Consider the following 17,012-nt stretch of genomic DNA (forward strand, 5'->3'; position numbering starts at 1 on the left):
TAAAGTTAATTATGGAGTTCCACAAGGTTCTGTGCTAGGACCAATTTTATTCACTTTATACATGCTTCCCTTGGGCAGTATTATTAGACGGTATTGCTTAAATTTTCATTGTTACGCAGATGATACCCAGCTTTATCTATCCATGAAGCCAGAGGATACACACCAATTAGCTAAACTGCAGGATTGTCTTACAGACATAAAGACATGGATGACCTCTAATTTCCTGGTTTTAAACTCAGATAAAACTGAAGTTATTGTACTTGGCCCCACAAATCTTAGAAGCATGGTGTCTAACCAGATCGTTACTCTGGATGGCATTTCCCTGATCTCTAGTAATACTGTGAGAAATCTTGGAGTTATTTTTGATCAGGATATGTCATTCAAAGCGCATATTAAACAAATATGTAGGACTGCCTTTTTGCATTTACGCAATATCTCTAAAATCAGAAAGGTCTTGTCTCAGAGTGATGCTGAAAAACTAATTCATGCATTTATTTCCTCTAGGCTGGACTATTGTAATTCATTATTATCAGGTTGTCCTAAAAGTTCCCTAAAAAGCCTTCAGTTGGTTCAGAATGCTGCAGCTAGAGTACTGACGGGGACTAGCAGGAGAGAGCATATCTCACCCGTGTTGGCCTCTCTTCATTGGCTTCCTGTTAATTCTAGAATAGAATTTAAAATTCTTCTTCTTACTTATAAGGTTTTGAATAATCAGGTCCCATCTTATCTTAGGGACCTCGTATTACCATATTACCCCATTAGAGCGCTTCGCTCTCAGACTGCGGGCTTACTTGTAGTTCCTAGGGTTTGTAAGAGTAGAATGGGAGGCAGAGCCTTCAGCTTTCAGGCTCCTCTCCTGTGGAACCAGCTCCCAATTCAGATCAGGGAGACAGATACCCTCTCTACTTTTAAGATTAGGCTTAAAACTTTCCTTTTCGCTAAGGCTTATAGTTAGGGCTGGATCGGGTGACCCTGGACCATCCCTTGGTTATGCTGCTTTAGACGTAGATTGTGGGGGGGTTCCCATGATGCACTGTTTCTTTCTCTTTTTACTCCGTATGCATCACTCTGCATTTAATCATTAGTGATCGATCTCTGCCCCCCTTCACGGCATGTCTTTTTCCTGTTTTTTTCCCTCAGCCCCAACCAGTCTCAGCAGAAGACTGCCCCTCCCTGAGCCTGGTTCTGCTGGAGGTTTCTTCCTGTTAAAAGGGAGTTTTTCCTTCCCACTGTGGCCAAGTGCTTGCTCATAGGGGGTCGTTTTGACCGTTGGGGTTTTTCATAATTATTGTATGGCTTTGCCTTACAATATGGAGCGCCTTGGGGCAACTGTTTGTTGTGATTTGGCGCTATATAAGAAAAAAGTTGATTGATTGATTGATTGATTGTGTGTGGGGGGGTTGTGTGTGTGGGCTGTGTGTGGGGATTGTGTGTGTGTGGGGGGGTTGTGTGTGTGTGGGCTGTGTGTGGGGGGTTGTGTGTGTGTTGTGTGTGGGGGGTTGTGTGTGTGTGTGTTGTGTGTGTGGGGTTGTGTATGTGTGTTGTGTGTGGGGTTGTGTGTGTTGTGTGTGTGTGGGGTTGTGTATGTGTGTTGTGTGTGGGGGGTTGTGTGTGTGTGTGTTGTGTGTGTGGGGTTGTGTATGTGTGTTGTGTGTGGGGTTGTGTGTGTTGTGTGTGTGGGGGGGGTTATGCATGTGTGTGTTGTGTGTGTGTCGTGTGTGTGGGGGTTGTGTGTGTGTGTGTGTTGTGTGTGGGGGTTGTGTGTGTGTTGTGTGTGTGTGTGGGGGGGTTATGCGTGTGTGTTGTGTGTGTGTGGGAAGTTTGTGTGTGTGTGTGGGCTGCCTCCTTCATACATACACTACAATGATAGTAGGAATATTTTTGTTTTAGTGCTTCTTACCTGTATAAATTTGGTGCCCACAGCAGAATTCTCCTTTAACTCCACTTCATAGTGATTCTGTGGAAACACTGGGCTGTGTAGGTTGGCGCCCATCACCTGAACATGGACCTGTGCGGTGCTGGTGAAGACCCCATCAGACACAGAAACATTCAGATTGTAGGTGGGGTCCATCCTTTGCTTACGGTGGCTGGACAACATTATTATTCCTGTCATTTTGTCCATCACAAAGTTCATATTTTCATTCCCTGACAAAATGCTGTATTCCAGTTTATCAAAGTCCGAGCTGTCGGCATCAGAGGCCTGCACACAGGTCACAAAGTGGGCCCGAGGAGCTAACTCACTCACATAAGCCTCATAGAGCAGCTGGTTAAAAACGGGAGGATTGTCATTCATGTCATTCACCATGACCATGACCGACACGTCACTCGTCAGTGGTGGGAAACCATTATCAGTAGCCCTGACAATGAACTCATATCGCTGAACTAGCTCATGGTCTAGCATACGTGCTGTCAGGATTAATCCACTGCTGCTGTCAATGTGAAAGTAGTCTGTGCTGTTATGCACATCTGAGAAGATCTGGTAGCGGACAACATTGTTCCTTTCTGAATCACTGTCACTGGCGATTACCTGAAGTGCTGGAGTTCCAATCATGGCTGTTTCAGACAAAACTACTCTGTATGATGTCTTCTGAAAGATGGGAGGGTTATCGTTCACATCCAGAACCACCACACCCACGTCTACCTCAGCACGAGCACCCGTCAGGTAGTCCGTGGCTCTGACGGTCAAGTGAAAAGAGGACGCTACTTCATAGTCCAAAGAGTGGATCACACTTATGACTCCAGTATCAAAACCAATGTCAAACTGAAGAGCTGGATCTCCATCAACAATCGTGTAGATGATGCTCTGACCCTCAGGACTCGTGGCATTGATTCCGAGGATAGGTGTGTGCGCAGGGACATCCTCATTCACAGAAACAGAATAAAATGACTTGTCAAAGACAGGCATGGCTTTGTTGACTATGGTGATGGGGAACTCTACAGCAGAGGAGAGGGGTGGATAACCCCCATCTCTGGCATAGATCACCATCTGGTACTCCGCATTGGACAAGTCAGACTCAAAGGCCCTCTTGAGACTGAGAGTGCCTGTGTGCCTGTTGATTTCAAAGTGGCCATGGTCATCTTTGAGATGATAAGCTACCTCTCCGTTAATGCCTTTGTCACTGTCTACAGCCATGACTCTGAAAATAGGTGATCCTGGTTCAGCTTCTACTTGTACAGCAGCATAATAAGGCAGTCCAACAAACACAGGGGCATTGTCATTAATGTCCTCAACCTGGATTCTCACCATAACCCTCGCCACATGCAGACGATCATGTTCCTTTCTTGCCTCAACAACCAGCTCATAAAACTCCTGCTCTTCACGGTCAAAGGGTTTGCCTGTGGTCTGAATTACCCCCGAAGTTGGCCGGATTCTGAACCGTGTACCAGCATTCAACAATGTGTATTTTAGTGGCTCATTGAGACGGCTTCCCACAGCATTCACCACGGCCACTTTGGTGATATCTGAAATATTCTCTTGGATAGATGAGGAGTAAATGCTGTGAGTGAAGCTCAGGCCAGAGTCCAGAGCCTGTCTGAGAAGAATTATGACCAGAGCCGTGCCAGAGAACTTTCCATCGGAGACTTTAACATTGAAACGGAACCGTTCTTTGGAGAAGTTGTTGTTTTTGACTACGATTATTCCACTGGATGGCTTGATGGCAAAATGTTCCAGTACACCATCTGCCAGAGAGTAAGTGAGCTGTGTAGGGACATCTTTGTCAGGGTCTATGGCTGATACCTGCAGGGCTTCTACACCCACATAGGTCGGAAGCAGCACAACAGCTTCATAGGCGTTCTGAGTGAAACAAGGTGGTGAATCATTTGTGTCAACAACTTGTATTGTAACCTCAGTTGGACTGTCTGCTGTCAACTGTGGCCTGCCATTGTCCCCCACATGAACATGGAAATGAAAGCTGGCGAATGTCTCGTGGTCAAGATTAGCTATCGTTCTTATTGATCCAGTTCCAGAGTCCACTGTGAAGAACCTTTTTGCAGTGTCCTCAACAATTTGGTAAACCAAAAGAGCATTCTGGTTGCGGTCAGCATCTGTAGCCTTAATTACAAGAGGGGAGTCATCAGAGTTCAAGACAATGCTGTTAACTGGTGCGGCCTCGCTAATGCTGCCATGATAATGCAGCTGCTGGAACACCGGAGGGTTGTCATTCTCATCCAGAATCTGAATCAAAAGGCTGGCATTGGAAGCCATGCCAGCCATGTTGGTAGCCTGCACTGTCAGGATGTACGATGCTGCCATCTCGTAGTCTAGAGGCTTCTGAGTCGTGACAACGCCACTGTACTGATTGATCTGGAAGATGCGTCCAGTATTGCCCTGCTTGATATCATAAGTAAGAGTGGACCGACTGACAGCAGTGACTGTGGTAACAGAGGTCCCGACCAGTGCATTCTCTGAGATCTCCGCCTGGTACTCCGGCTGGGGGAACTTTGGCCCAGCATTATTAGAAAGAGTGACTGCAATCCGTACAATGGTGGTGGTGGTCAGGGGAGGGGAGCCACTGTCCGTCACTCTCACTGTGAGAACATAATGGCCAATGTTGGACAAGTCCAAGTCACGTGCAACACTGATGATACCCAAAACTGGCTCAATGTGGAATGCATTTCCAGCGTTCCCTGTTGGACAAAAGACAAACTCATGTTGGCGCCCAGTTATTATCATTGCCTTCAAAAACATTTTTTTCTCATTATGACTTAAAATAGTCAAGAGAAACAGCTTCTAAAGATGACTACCTGCTTCGACAGAGTACCACAGCTCTGCATTCTCGCCCTTATCTTTGTCAAGTGCGGTGACCTGGACCACAACCGACCCCACTGCTGCTGACTCGTAGACTGAACCTTCATACAGAGCACTGGTAAAGATAGGGACATGGTCGTTCACATCTTCTACTTCAATCAGCACACGAGCCAGGTTCTTTCTGTAGGGAAACTCTTGGTCCTTCACCTATAACACAAAAAGCCTGTAAGACAGACTGCAGAAAGTAACTGATAATCCAGTTGGATCTTTTTTTTCTTGAAACGTCTTTTCCATGTCTGTCAAGTTAATGTGTGGGCCAATGAGTTGAGCTTGTTTTATGTTTTGTGTCCTGCCAAAGGACATTTTACCAATCAGAGGCAATGAGATTGTAAACACCAAGCCTTCAGTTAATGGATAACACCACCTGAACTTACCCCCTTTTGGGCAAGACTGGGATGTGAGGGATGGATGTGTGCTAGTGCTAGTGGGCTATTTTGGTAAGCAGAACTGATGCTGCAAAATTAACCAATATATATATATATATATATATATATATATATATATATATATATATATATACATATATATATATACACAGCAACCTTTAATGCAACCAGAAGCGATCGTTGTTAAAACTCAAAATCAGTTTGTTAGTAGTTTCAAATGTACCAGAGACAATACTGGAAGTTATCGGTTATCTGTAGCTTCTGATAAATCTTTGGGTGGTTTATCGGTTTAGCTTTATAAAAGATAAGTTTTCAGTTAGCTCATTATCTGTTATCGAAGCTAATTTTTTGTTTAGCTGTGCCCACCACTGCCCCTCATTATACAGAATTTTAAGGATTATTACGTATTCAACTAAGAATACCCCTGTACAGTGTTCATGGAGGGGGAAACTATCTATAGACACCAAAACCATTTTTATAAACAATTTTATTTAACATGGGATTCAATGGCAACCTGCTCACGTTTTGAGCCAGCCTCATGTGACCACTCAAAGAACTGCAACTTTTTATTCTTCCATGGCTTATAGCTTCCTGCTTACATGAAGACATGAAATCTAAACTCAGCACTGACAGAAGGCAAATCGGAAATCATGGACTATAAAGAGTCATCCAGAACAGCAGAAGTGTGAGCTTTATGACATCATCAGGTCATTACCATGACAGTGAGGATGTGCTGGGCACAGGCCTCGTGGTCCAGCCTCTGGGTGGTGTAAATTGTTCCAAGTGTGGGGTGGATCCGGAACAGACGCAGGCTGGTGGGGTCGATGGAGCTGTGCAGGGAGTAGGCCAAATGATGGTGCTCATCACGGTCTGATGCCAAAACCTGGACCACCTCTGTGTCAGGGGCAGTGTCCTCAGAAATCATGATGTCGTAAGTTGCCTGAGAGAAGACGGGAGTGTTGTCGTTGTTATCCATAATGGTAATATGAACCTGGAAAATGGGGAGACAGAGGTGGACTTTAGCTTCCCGCTTCAGGCTCAAGTCTTTTTGCATGTCACAAACCGACTTTGGTCTCACAATGACACGCGTAACAAAACAGTGCTGCAAAGCCACAGAAAATTAACTTTAACTTTCCAGAAATTTTCAAACGGAAAATAAGTTCTGAATTTTTGGAAATTTTGATCAATTTCTGAACAATTTCTTAAACACTCCTTGTTTAAGGAGTGAACAAGCTTCACTCCTTAAACACCAGGTGGTAGATCCGAGAGCAAAAACATTTCAAGTTTTAACTTTCAACGGGAATATATCTGAATTAACAGGAATTTACAGGGACTGACTGGGAATTTGGGATAATTTCTACAAAATGTATCCAACATAAACACTTTGTTTTGTCATAAACACACCATGCCTGCAATACAAATAAAAAACACTTTTTTGACAATGATTTACTTGTGAGTAGAACTTTAAAACATTCTTTCATGTTGTATGGCTGGGGGGGCCTGGCTGCCTTTTTGTTTCTGTCTTTTGCTTTTCCTTCCAGGTGGCTTGCATTTGGGACTGAGTGGCTGTGTTGCTGAGGTTATCAGGACCTCACCCTGATCACCTGCGGCTCGTCAGGACTCACAGCTGAGGTGCATCTATATGGATTGGAACATGGTGGCATTTAAGACTGGAGTATACAGTGTGTATTTGCCAGAGACTCGACCTTGTGACCAGACGGGTGAGATCGTCGTCTCGGGAGCCATCTCATCATCAGTGGATGCAGAGAACGTCCAGGGTTTGATGCACGGTCTGTGAAAGAGGAGGGGGTGAGGTCTCACGCTCGTCAGCACACTTCCTGAGGTACGTTAGATTTTGTGACTAACATTTATACAGTCAGTAAATGTGGTGTCCCTCACACCTTTATTATATTGAGCTGTATGTTAGTCATGTATCGGCTTCCACTGCAGTGGAGTTTTGTGAACTGGATGTTCCATGCCTGCAGGTTGGGAAGCTGATTAGTAATCAAGCCAGGAAGTGTTTGCTGTTTGTACACCTTTGAGCATTCTCTCTGTGTGTAGAGTGTGGACTCACATAATGGTTCCTTCTTTCACAGACTCGGTTTGTTGCGGCCACCTGGGGGGTGTCGGCGGGGTCCTTGGGTCCGAACAGCTTCTGGCTCCGGACCGTTAGCGCTGCTGGGAGCGTACCACGCCAGACCGCACTTTCTTTTGTTATTTTTTGTATCACTGTTATGTATTAAATTCAGTTAGCCTTTGTACCGTGCTCTGCTTATTTCATACTGGGTCCTTCAAACGCTGGTCGGTTCTCCGAGCTGCGTCCGACACATAACACTTTCATAGACAAAAAACCCCCCAAAACAAAACAACCCCCCCCAAAACAAAACATGAACGCTGAACAAAATAAACATATGAGCCACCCCATGACACCCCCCCGACTTCCAAAAGTCCCAAGTTCAAGATGACAGCACTTTCTCTCAAGCGTCTCAAGCCCCTGGTTTCTTTTGTTCTCAGTGCTTTCAGGTCTCAATGGCTTCTTCCTGGACCTCACCCCACCATCCCACAGACTGTCCTACAGACCATATTACAGACTGTACACCAGACTGAGCTACTGACATCCCACATACTGTCCTACAGACCATAGTACAGACTGTACTCCAGACTGAGCTACTGACATCCCACATACTGTCCTACAGACCATAGTACAGACTGTACTCCAGACTGAGCTACATACATCCCACAGACTGTCCTACAGACCATAGTACACACTGTACTCCAGACTGAGCTACATACATCCCACAGACTGTCCTACAGACCATAGTACACACTGTACTCCAGACTGAGCTAAAGACATCCCACAGACTGTCCTACAGACCATAGTACAGACTGTCCTACAGACTGAGCTACAGACATCCCACAGACTGTCCTACAGACCACAGTACAGACTGTACTCTAGACTGAGCTACAGACATCCCACAGACTGTTCTACAGACCACAGTACAGATTGTACCCAGGGATGACAATCTTCAGCGGATCCACAGACTTCTGACTTTTCTGGAGTTGTGGTCTACTTCTGAGATCACTATAATAAATCCGTTGAGAAACATTTTGGTGGTGGGGGGGGAATACAGCAGAGCTACAGTATCTGTGTGAGTTAAATCTTTCCTCATATGCATATGAACCAGAATAGCATTGCTGAAACTGCAAGCTAAAATGCGTGATGTCATTGGTTACTTTTTCTACAACAGTGAACTTTCAGACAATCAGAATCTCGGTAATACTGAAAGTCACTGAAAGTACTCATGTGGACATTTTGATTTTCTGCAAGTTTGTGGTCTGTCGAGCAGCTTCTTTAACATCGAGAGAGAGGATAAAGACTGCATTAAAGACATTGATATGGTGGTATATATATATATATATATATATATATATATATATATATATATATATATATATATATATATATGTATGACCCTCTGCTTGGGCAATGCTACAGACACAATTGACAAAACAATTTACAAAACAATTCACAAAATGAATATATAGGAAATGTTGTCGGTGCACAGGACAGGAGGGTTACAGAAACAGACACCAGACCCATCTCTGCATGGAGCCACACCTCAAACAGAGAGGAAAAAAGAATCAGGCATCACAAAGACAACAAATACAGTAAAATTTGTCACCATTAAGCAACAAGAAAAACAGAAAAAATACTAAGGCCAGTAGCCCTAAGCTTCACTAAAAAAAGGCAGAATTTAGATAAAGTTGAGGCCGCAGCATGCTCTGTTTCCTAATAAAATGAATTTAAATAGTAAAAAGCATAGTAACATACTATACCAGTATGCTAGCCATACGAAAGGGAAATATAAGTGCATCTTAAGTCTGGACTTGAAAGTCTCTACAGAATCTGACTGTTATTGACGCAGGGAGATCATTCCACAGAACAGGGGCACGATAAGAGAAAGCTCTGTGACCCGCAGGCAGACTTTTTATTCACCCGAGGGACACAAAGTAGTCCTGCACCCTGAGAACGCAGAGCCCAGGCCGGTACGTAGGGTTGAATTAGGCCAGCTAAGTAGGGAGGTGCCAGTCCTTGAACAATTTAATAGGTTAGTAGCAGAACCTTAAAATCTGACCTCACAGGGACAGGAAGCCAGTGAAGAGATGCCAAAATGGGTGTAATGTTTGAACCAGTTGGAGACCCCTAATGCTGGACTGCGGTAAACCAGAAAATAGAACATTGCAGTAGTCCAATCTAGAAGAGACAAACACATGAATCAGGGTAGACAGAATGGGACGAATCTTCACTATAATTTGCAGGTGGAAGAAAGCAGTCCTAGTAATATCTCTAATGTGGAGGTCAAAGGACAATGTAGGATCAAAAATTAACCCAAGGTTCCTCACTTTGTCAGTGTGATGTGTTACACACAAGCTTAGGCTATGTGTTAGCTGGTTAAATTGATGCTGCTGTCTCACTGGACCAAGACACATCATTTCAGTCTTATCAGAGTTTAAAGTAGGAAGTTGTGAGACATCCAGCTTTGCACTGATGTAAGGCAATCTTCTAAGGATTTTATGTGGATGAGATTACCAGCAGTTATCGGCATGTATAACTGAGTATCATCAGCATAGCAGTGAAAGGTAATCCTAAAACGCCGCAATATGTGCCCAAGGGGTGCTATGTAATGGGAGAAAAGCAGGGGGCCTAAGTTGGACCCCTGTGGAACCCCATATTTCATGTCACTAAGGTTAGAGGTAGTGTTACTGCACCAAACACGGTGACAACGACTTTACCTAAATTCTGGGTCTTTTAGTGAAGCTTAGGGCTAGTGGCTGGCGATCAACTTAGTACAAGTATTTCTTTTGTTTTTCTTGTTGCTTAATGCTGACAAATTATACTGATTTTTTTGTCTTTCTGATGCCTGATTATGATTTTTTTCTCTCTCTCTTTGAGGTGCGGCTCCATGCAGAGATGGGTCTGGTGTCTGTTTCTGTAACTCTCCTGTCCTGTTCACCGACAACATTTCCTGTATATTCATTTTGTGAACTGTTTTGTAAATTGTTTTGTAAATTGTGTCTGTATCATGGCCCAAGCAGAGGGTCACCCCTCTGAGTCTGGTCTGCTTGAGGTTTCTTCCTCAAATCATCAGAGGGAGTTTTTCTTACCACTGTCGCCTGTGTGTTTGCTCTGGGGGTTGGTAAGGTTACACCTTACTTGTGTGAAGCACCTTGAGGCAACTTTGTTGTGATGTGGCGATATGTAAATGGAAAAAAAAAAAAATTAAACTGAAATTTGAAAAATAATTTTATTTGTTTATTTACAAGCAGTGATATCCATTTGTTTCCAAACATCTCCATGGTTCCTTCAGAAGACCTGATCAATCAGACACCTCAGTGAGTGGACTGCAGTCTGTGTGTGTGTGTGTGTGTGTGTGTGTGTGTGTGTGTGTGTGTGTGTGTGTGTGTGTGTGTGTGTGTGTGTGTGTGTGTGTGTGTGTGAGAGAGAGAGACTCATGAAAACTTGCTGAGTCACAGATTACTGTGAGGAGGCACAGCATGAGTCAGGAAAAACAGATGGTGAGCGCCCCTTGTGGACATAGTGAAGGAAATGTAAATTAAAGCAAACGTGATGTTTCTCGATCTGACAAAAAAAATATGAATTTTCATTCCGCAGATATGTTAAATAATGAATTCTACCAGTTGTCCACTGCTGCATGAAAACTGATAAAAGAAACCAAAAACAGATTTAATTACAAACTATTTCTACAATTATCACAAAGTTCAGTGAAAGGAGGAAAAACGAGGACAAGCTCTCTGAGAATTCCAAGTTTTTACCCAGATCTGGTTCAGAGGACGTGTTCTGTCTTTGTGTCCAAACTGTTCATCAAAGCTTCAGGAAAATGAAGCACCCTGATGCCAAACCGACGTTTGGAGCTGAGATGCTCACTCAGGAGTCTCTCTGTGTATCTGAAGTTTCAACACACACAACGCTGCACAGACTTTAAAAAAAAACAAAACAGAACCATGAGCGACAGACAGAAATAAGCCACACCTACTGAGAACTCCAACTCCAGAAAAGACCAGAGGACAGAAGAAGCAGCAGCGTGGGAGTTACACAGAAGCTAGAGTCTAAATTTAACTGGTGATGCAACAGCAGACCGTCTGCTGCTCGACCGTGCACGCTTCAGACGGCCCCACGCCTCGCTGATGGTCCATCTGGAAGGACTGTCCAATCTTACAGAGGTGTGTGTGTGTGTGTGGGGGGGGGGGGGGGGGGGGGGGGGGGGGGGGGCACAGGTGAACACTGACTTGGACTGGGGTTTACGTGTGTACAATGGAAGGTGTTTAAGGATCTTGGAGTCTGGAGAGAAAAGTAAAATTCTGCACTGGATCACCTCGTGACCTAAACAGTGAGGCCAGTGTGTCACAATTAGCACCTAAGGCACTGTTCAGACTGGGGTTGGCAATCTGGCTCGAACAGGATTCAGTCCAGATTCCTTTCGAGACAGACAGCGTTAAGACCTGTTTTTAAAATCCAGCTCAACCTACACATGCATCCAAACTCAATCTGCCTGAAGCCAGCAGACATGTCTGGAAGTGACATTATGGAGTCTGTGCGTGTGATCTGGACGTGGAAGCGTGGGTGTGTGATCTGGACCTGGGAACGTGGGTGTGTGATCTGGACATTGGAGCGTGGGTATGTGATCTGGACATTGGAGCGTGGGTGTGTTATCTGGACCTGGCAGATGGGTATGTGATCTGGACATTGGAGCGTGGGTGTGTTATCTGGACCTGGGAGATGGGTGTGTGTTCTGGACGTGGGAGCGTGGGTGTGTGTTCTGGACGTGGGAGCGTGGGTGTGTGATCTGGACCTGGGAGCGTGGGTATGTGATCTGGACATTGGAGCGTGGTTGTGTGATCTGGACATTGGAGCGTGGGTGTGTGATCTGGACATTGGAGCGTGGGTGTGTGATCTGGACCTGGGAGCGTGGGTGTGTGATCTGGACATTGGAGCGTGGGTGTGTGATCTGGACATTGGAGCGTGGGTGTGTGATCTGGATCTGGGAGCGTGGGTGTATGATCTGGACATTGGAGCGTGGGTGTGTGATCTGGACATGGGAGCGTGGATGTATGATCTGGACACTGGAGCGTGGGTGTGTGATATGGACACTGGAGCGTGGGTGTGTGATATGGACCTGGGATCGTGGGTGTGTGATCTGGACATGGGAGCGTGGGTGTGTGTTCTGGACGTGGGATCGTGGGTGTGTGATCTGGACATGGGAGCGTGGGTGTGTGTTCTGGACGTGGGAGCGTGGGTGTGTGATCTGGACATTGGAGCGTGGGTGTGTGATCTGGACCTGGGAGCGTGGGTGTGTGATCTGGACGTGGGAGCGTGGGTGTATGATCTGGACACTGGAGCGTGGGGGTGTGATCTGGACATTGGAGAGTGGGTGTGTGATCTGGACACTGGAGCGTGGGTGTATGATCTGGACACTGGAGCGTGGGTGTGTGATATGGACAATGGAGCGTGGGTGTATGATCTGGACGTGGCAGCGTGGGTGTATGATCTGGACGTGGGAGCGTGGGTGTGTGTTCTGGACCTGGGAGCGTGGGTGTGTGATCTGGACATTGGAGCGTGGGTGTGTGATCTGGACCTGGCAGATGGGTATGTGATCTGGACATTGGAGCGTGGGTGTGTGTTCTGGACCTGGGAGATGGGTGTGTGTTCTGGACGTGGGAGCGTGGGTGTGTGTTCTGGACGTGGGAGCGTGGGTGTGTGTTCTGGACGTGGGAGCGTGGGTGTGTGATCTGGACCTGGGAGCGTGGGTATGTGATCTGGACATTGGAGCGTGGGTGTGTGATCTGGACCTGGGAGCGTGGGTGTGTGATCTGGACGTGGGAGCGTGGGTGTTTGATCTGGACGTGGGAGCGTGGGTGTGTGTTCTGGACATTGGAGCGTGGGTGTGTTATCTGGACGTGGGAGCGTGGGTGTGTGTTCTGGACGTGGGAGCGTGGGTGTGTGTTCTGGACGTGGGAGCGTGGGTGTGTGATCTGGACCTGGGAGCGTGGGTATGTGATCTGGACATTGGAGCGTGGGTGTGTGATCTGGACATTGGAGCGTGGGTGTGTGATCTGGACATTGGAGTGTGGGTGTGTGATCTGGACCTGGGAGCGTGGGTGTGTGATCTGGACGTGGGAGCGTGGGTGTGTGTTCTGGACGTGGGAGCGTGGGTGTGTGATCTGGACCTGGGAGCGTGGGTATGTGATCTGGACGTGGGAGCGTGGGTGTATGATCTGGACATTGGAGCGTGGGTGTGTGATCTGGACAAGGGAGCGTGGATGTATGATCTGGACACTGGAGCGTGGGTGTGTGATATGGACATTGGAGCGTGGGTGTGTGATATGGACCTGGGATCGTGGGTGTGTGATCTGGACCTGGGAGCGTGGGTGTGTGTTCTGGACGTGGAGCGTGGGTGTGTGTTCTGGACGTGGGAGCGTGGGTGTGTGTTCTGGACGTGGGAGCGTGGGTGTGTGATCTGGACCTGGGAGCGTGGGTGTGTGATCTGGACATTAGACCGTGGGTGTGTGATCTGGACGTGGGAGCGTGGGTGTATGATCTGGACACTGGAGCGTGGGTGTGTGATCTGGACATTGGAGAGTGGGTGTGTGATCTGGACACTGGAGCGTGGGTGTATGATCTGGACACTGGAGCATGGGTGTGTGATATGGACAATGGAGTGTGGGTGTATGATCTGGACGTGGGAGCGTGGGTGTGTGTTCTGGACCTGGGAGCGTGGGTATGTGATCTGGACATTGGAGCGTGGGTGTGTGATCTGGACACTGGAGCGTGGGTGTATGATCTGGACACTGGAGCATGGGTGTGTGATATGGACAATGGAGTGTGGGTGTATGATCTGGACGTGGGAGCGTGGGTGTGTGTTCTGGACCTGGGAGCGTGGGTATGTGATCTGGACATTGGAGCGTGGGTGTGTGTTCTGGACGTGGGAGCGTGGGTGTGTGTTCTGGACGTGGGAGCGTGGGTGTGTGATCTGGACATTGGAGCGTGGGTGTGTGATCTGGACCTGGGAGCGTGGGTGTGTGATCTGGACATTAGAGCGTGGGTGTGTGATCTGAACGTGGGAGCGTGGGTGTATGATCTGGACACTGGAGCGTGGGGGTGTGATCTGGACATTGGAGAGTGGGTGTGTGATCTGGACACTGGAGCGTGGGTGTATGATCTGGACAATGGAGCGTGGGTGTGTGATATGGACAATGGAGCGTGGGTGTATGATCTGGACGTGGCAGCGTGGGTGTATGATCTGGACATGAGAGCGTGGGTGTGTGTTCTGGACCTGGGAGCGTGGGTATGTGATCTGAATGTGGGAGCGTGGGTGTGTGTTCTGGACCTGGGAGCGTGGGTGTGTGTGATCTGGACCTGAGAAGCTTGAGTGTGTGTTCTGGATGTGGGAGTGTGGGTGTGTGTTCTGGATGTGGGAGTGTGGATGTGTGATCTGGACGTGGGACCGTGGGTGTGTGATCTGGACCTGAGAGCGTGGGTGTGTGTTCTGGATGTGGGAGTGTGGATGTGTGATCTGGACGTGGGAGCGTGGGTGTGTGATCTGGACCTGAGAGCGTGGGTGTGTGTTCTGGACGTGGGAGTGTGGGTGTGTGTTCTGGAAGTGGGACCGTGGGTGTGTGTGATCTGGACGTGAGAGCGTGGGTGTGTGATCTGGACGTGGGAGCGTGGGTGTGTGATTTGGACGTGGGAGTGTGGGTGTGTGTGATCTGCACCTGGCAGGATGGTATGTGTGACACACAAGAAGTGAACACTCCCAGTGGATTCGCATGGCAAGAAGGTGCCACAGAGAAAAAAGTTAGTTTGATGTCCTTGTCATTGCAACCGCAGTGAGTGACGCCAGAGTGGAGAGGACGCTGTGGCAGCACGAACATAGTGAGGAAATTTGACATCATGATCCCTGAGCTAGTGACATTTGAGCCTAATTTGCATTCAAACCTCAGTGAATCCTGCTCAAATTGGAATCACTCATGTTTACATGTGATTTGTGTGATCCCCATTCAGAAGTGCTGGCGTCACCGATTGAACGGTCCCCCCCCACACCCACCCCCCACGAAAAATCGGTCCGCCCGGTCTACACTGCACATGCGTTATTTCTGTGTCAGCCACGGTTCACAGATTATCATCTTGTTTCTGCTTCAAACTGCCTTTAGAATGATTTAAGAGGTTTTACTTTATCTGCTGTTTAATAATCACATTTAATCCCTTTGATCGCTTTGGATGTAGAGAGTCAGACTCAGAGAGTCAGACTCAGACGAGCTGCTGTGGTCCCAAAATGCCGCATGTGCAGTGAAGGCAGGGCAGACTGATTTTATTTGGGGGGGGGCTACCGTTTGGTCTGCAACACCGGATTAGCAGGCCCAGTCTGATCAGAGCATAAATGTCTTCAGCATTTAACAAGAATAAATGAACAGGAGTTTTTGGATCCGGGATCTTCAGTTGAAAACCCTCAGCTATGGTCCTGATCTTCGACTTGTGACTAAAAAATAAAACCACAGATTCAAGCGTCTGAAGCACATTGACCTGGCAAGTCCCTCACCTTAGCTCTGAGTAAAATTCTGCACTGGATCACCTTGTGACCTAAACAGTGAGGCCAGCGCGTCACAATTAGCACCTAAGGCACTGTTCAGACTGGGGTTGGCAATCTGGCTCGAACAGGATTCAGTCCAGATTCCTTTCGAGACGGACAGCGTTAAGACCTGTTTTTAAAATCCAGCTCAACCTACACATGCATCCAAACTCAATCTGCCTGAAGCCAGCAGACATGTCTGGAAGTGACATTATGGAGTCTGTGCGTGTGATCTGGACGTGGAAGCGTGGGTGTGTGATCTGGACCTGGGAGCGTGGGTATATGATCTGGACATTGGAGCGTGGGTGTGTGATCTGGACATTGGAGCGTGGGTGTGTGATCTGGATCTGGGAGCGTGGGTGTATGATCTGGACATTGGAGCGTGGGTGTGTGATCTGGACATTGGAGTGTGGGTGTGTGATCTGGACCTGGGAGCGTGGGTGTGTGTTCTGGACGTGGGAGCGTGTGTGTGTGATCTGAACGTGGGAGCGTGGGTGTGTGTTCTGGACGTGGGAGCATGGGTGTGTGTTCTGGACGTGGGAGCATGGGTGTATGATCTGGACGTGGGAGCGTGGGTGTATGATCTGGACATTGGAGCGTGGGTGTGTGATCTGGACGTGGGAGTGTGGGTGTATGATCTGGACATTCAAGCGTGGGTGTGTGATCTGGACATTGGAGCGTGGGTGTGTGTGATCTGAACCTGAGAAGCTTGGGTGTGTGTTCTGGATGTGGGAGCGTGGGTGTGTGTTCTGGATGTGGGAGCGTGGATGTGTGATCTGGACGTGGGAGCGTGGGTGTGTGATGTAGACCTGAGAGCATGGGTGTGTGTTCTGGACGCAGGAGTGTGGGTGTGTGATCTGGACGTGGGAGCGTGGGTGTGTGTTCTGGACGTGGGAGCATGGGTGTGTGTTCTGGACGTGGGAGCGTGGGTGTATGATCTGGACATTGGAGCATGGGTGTGTGATCTGGACATTGGAGCGTGGGTGTGTGATCTGGACGTGGGAGTGTGGGTGTATGATCTGGACATTGGAGCGTGGGTGTGTGATCTGGACATTGGAGCGTGGGTGTGTGTGATCTGAACCTGAGAAGCTTGGGTGTGTGTTATGGATGTGGGAGCGTGGGTGTGTGTTCTGGATGTGGGAGCGTGGATGTGTGATCTGGACGTGGGAG

At 47.6% G+C, this 17,012-nt stretch overlaps 1 protein-coding gene across 1 annotated transcript in view; it reads right to left on the bottom strand.

Moving 5' to 3' along the window:
• The window catches only part of fat3a (FAT atypical cadherin 3a), a 451,004-nt gene that overhangs the window by 172,196 nt on the left and 261,796 nt on the right, over positions 1-17,012 (bottom strand). The window contains exons 9-11 of the mRNA XM_034168868.1: positions 5,912-6,187; positions 4,747-4,957; positions 1,901-4,629 (exon numbers count right to left, since the gene is read on the bottom strand). Of these exons, the coding sequence (XP_034024759.1) occupies positions 1,901-4,629; positions 4,747-4,957; positions 5,912-6,187 (3,216 nt within the window). The remainder of the gene's footprint in view (positions 1-1,900; positions 4,630-4,746; positions 4,958-5,911; positions 6,188-17,012) is intronic.

This window comes from Thalassophryne amazonica, chromosome 4 (assembly GCF_902500255.1).
Source record: "Thalassophryne amazonica chromosome 4, fThaAma1.1, whole genome shotgun sequence".
Classification (NCBI taxonomy): domain Eukaryota; kingdom Metazoa; phylum Chordata; class Actinopteri; order Batrachoidiformes; family Batrachoididae; genus Thalassophryne; species Thalassophryne amazonica.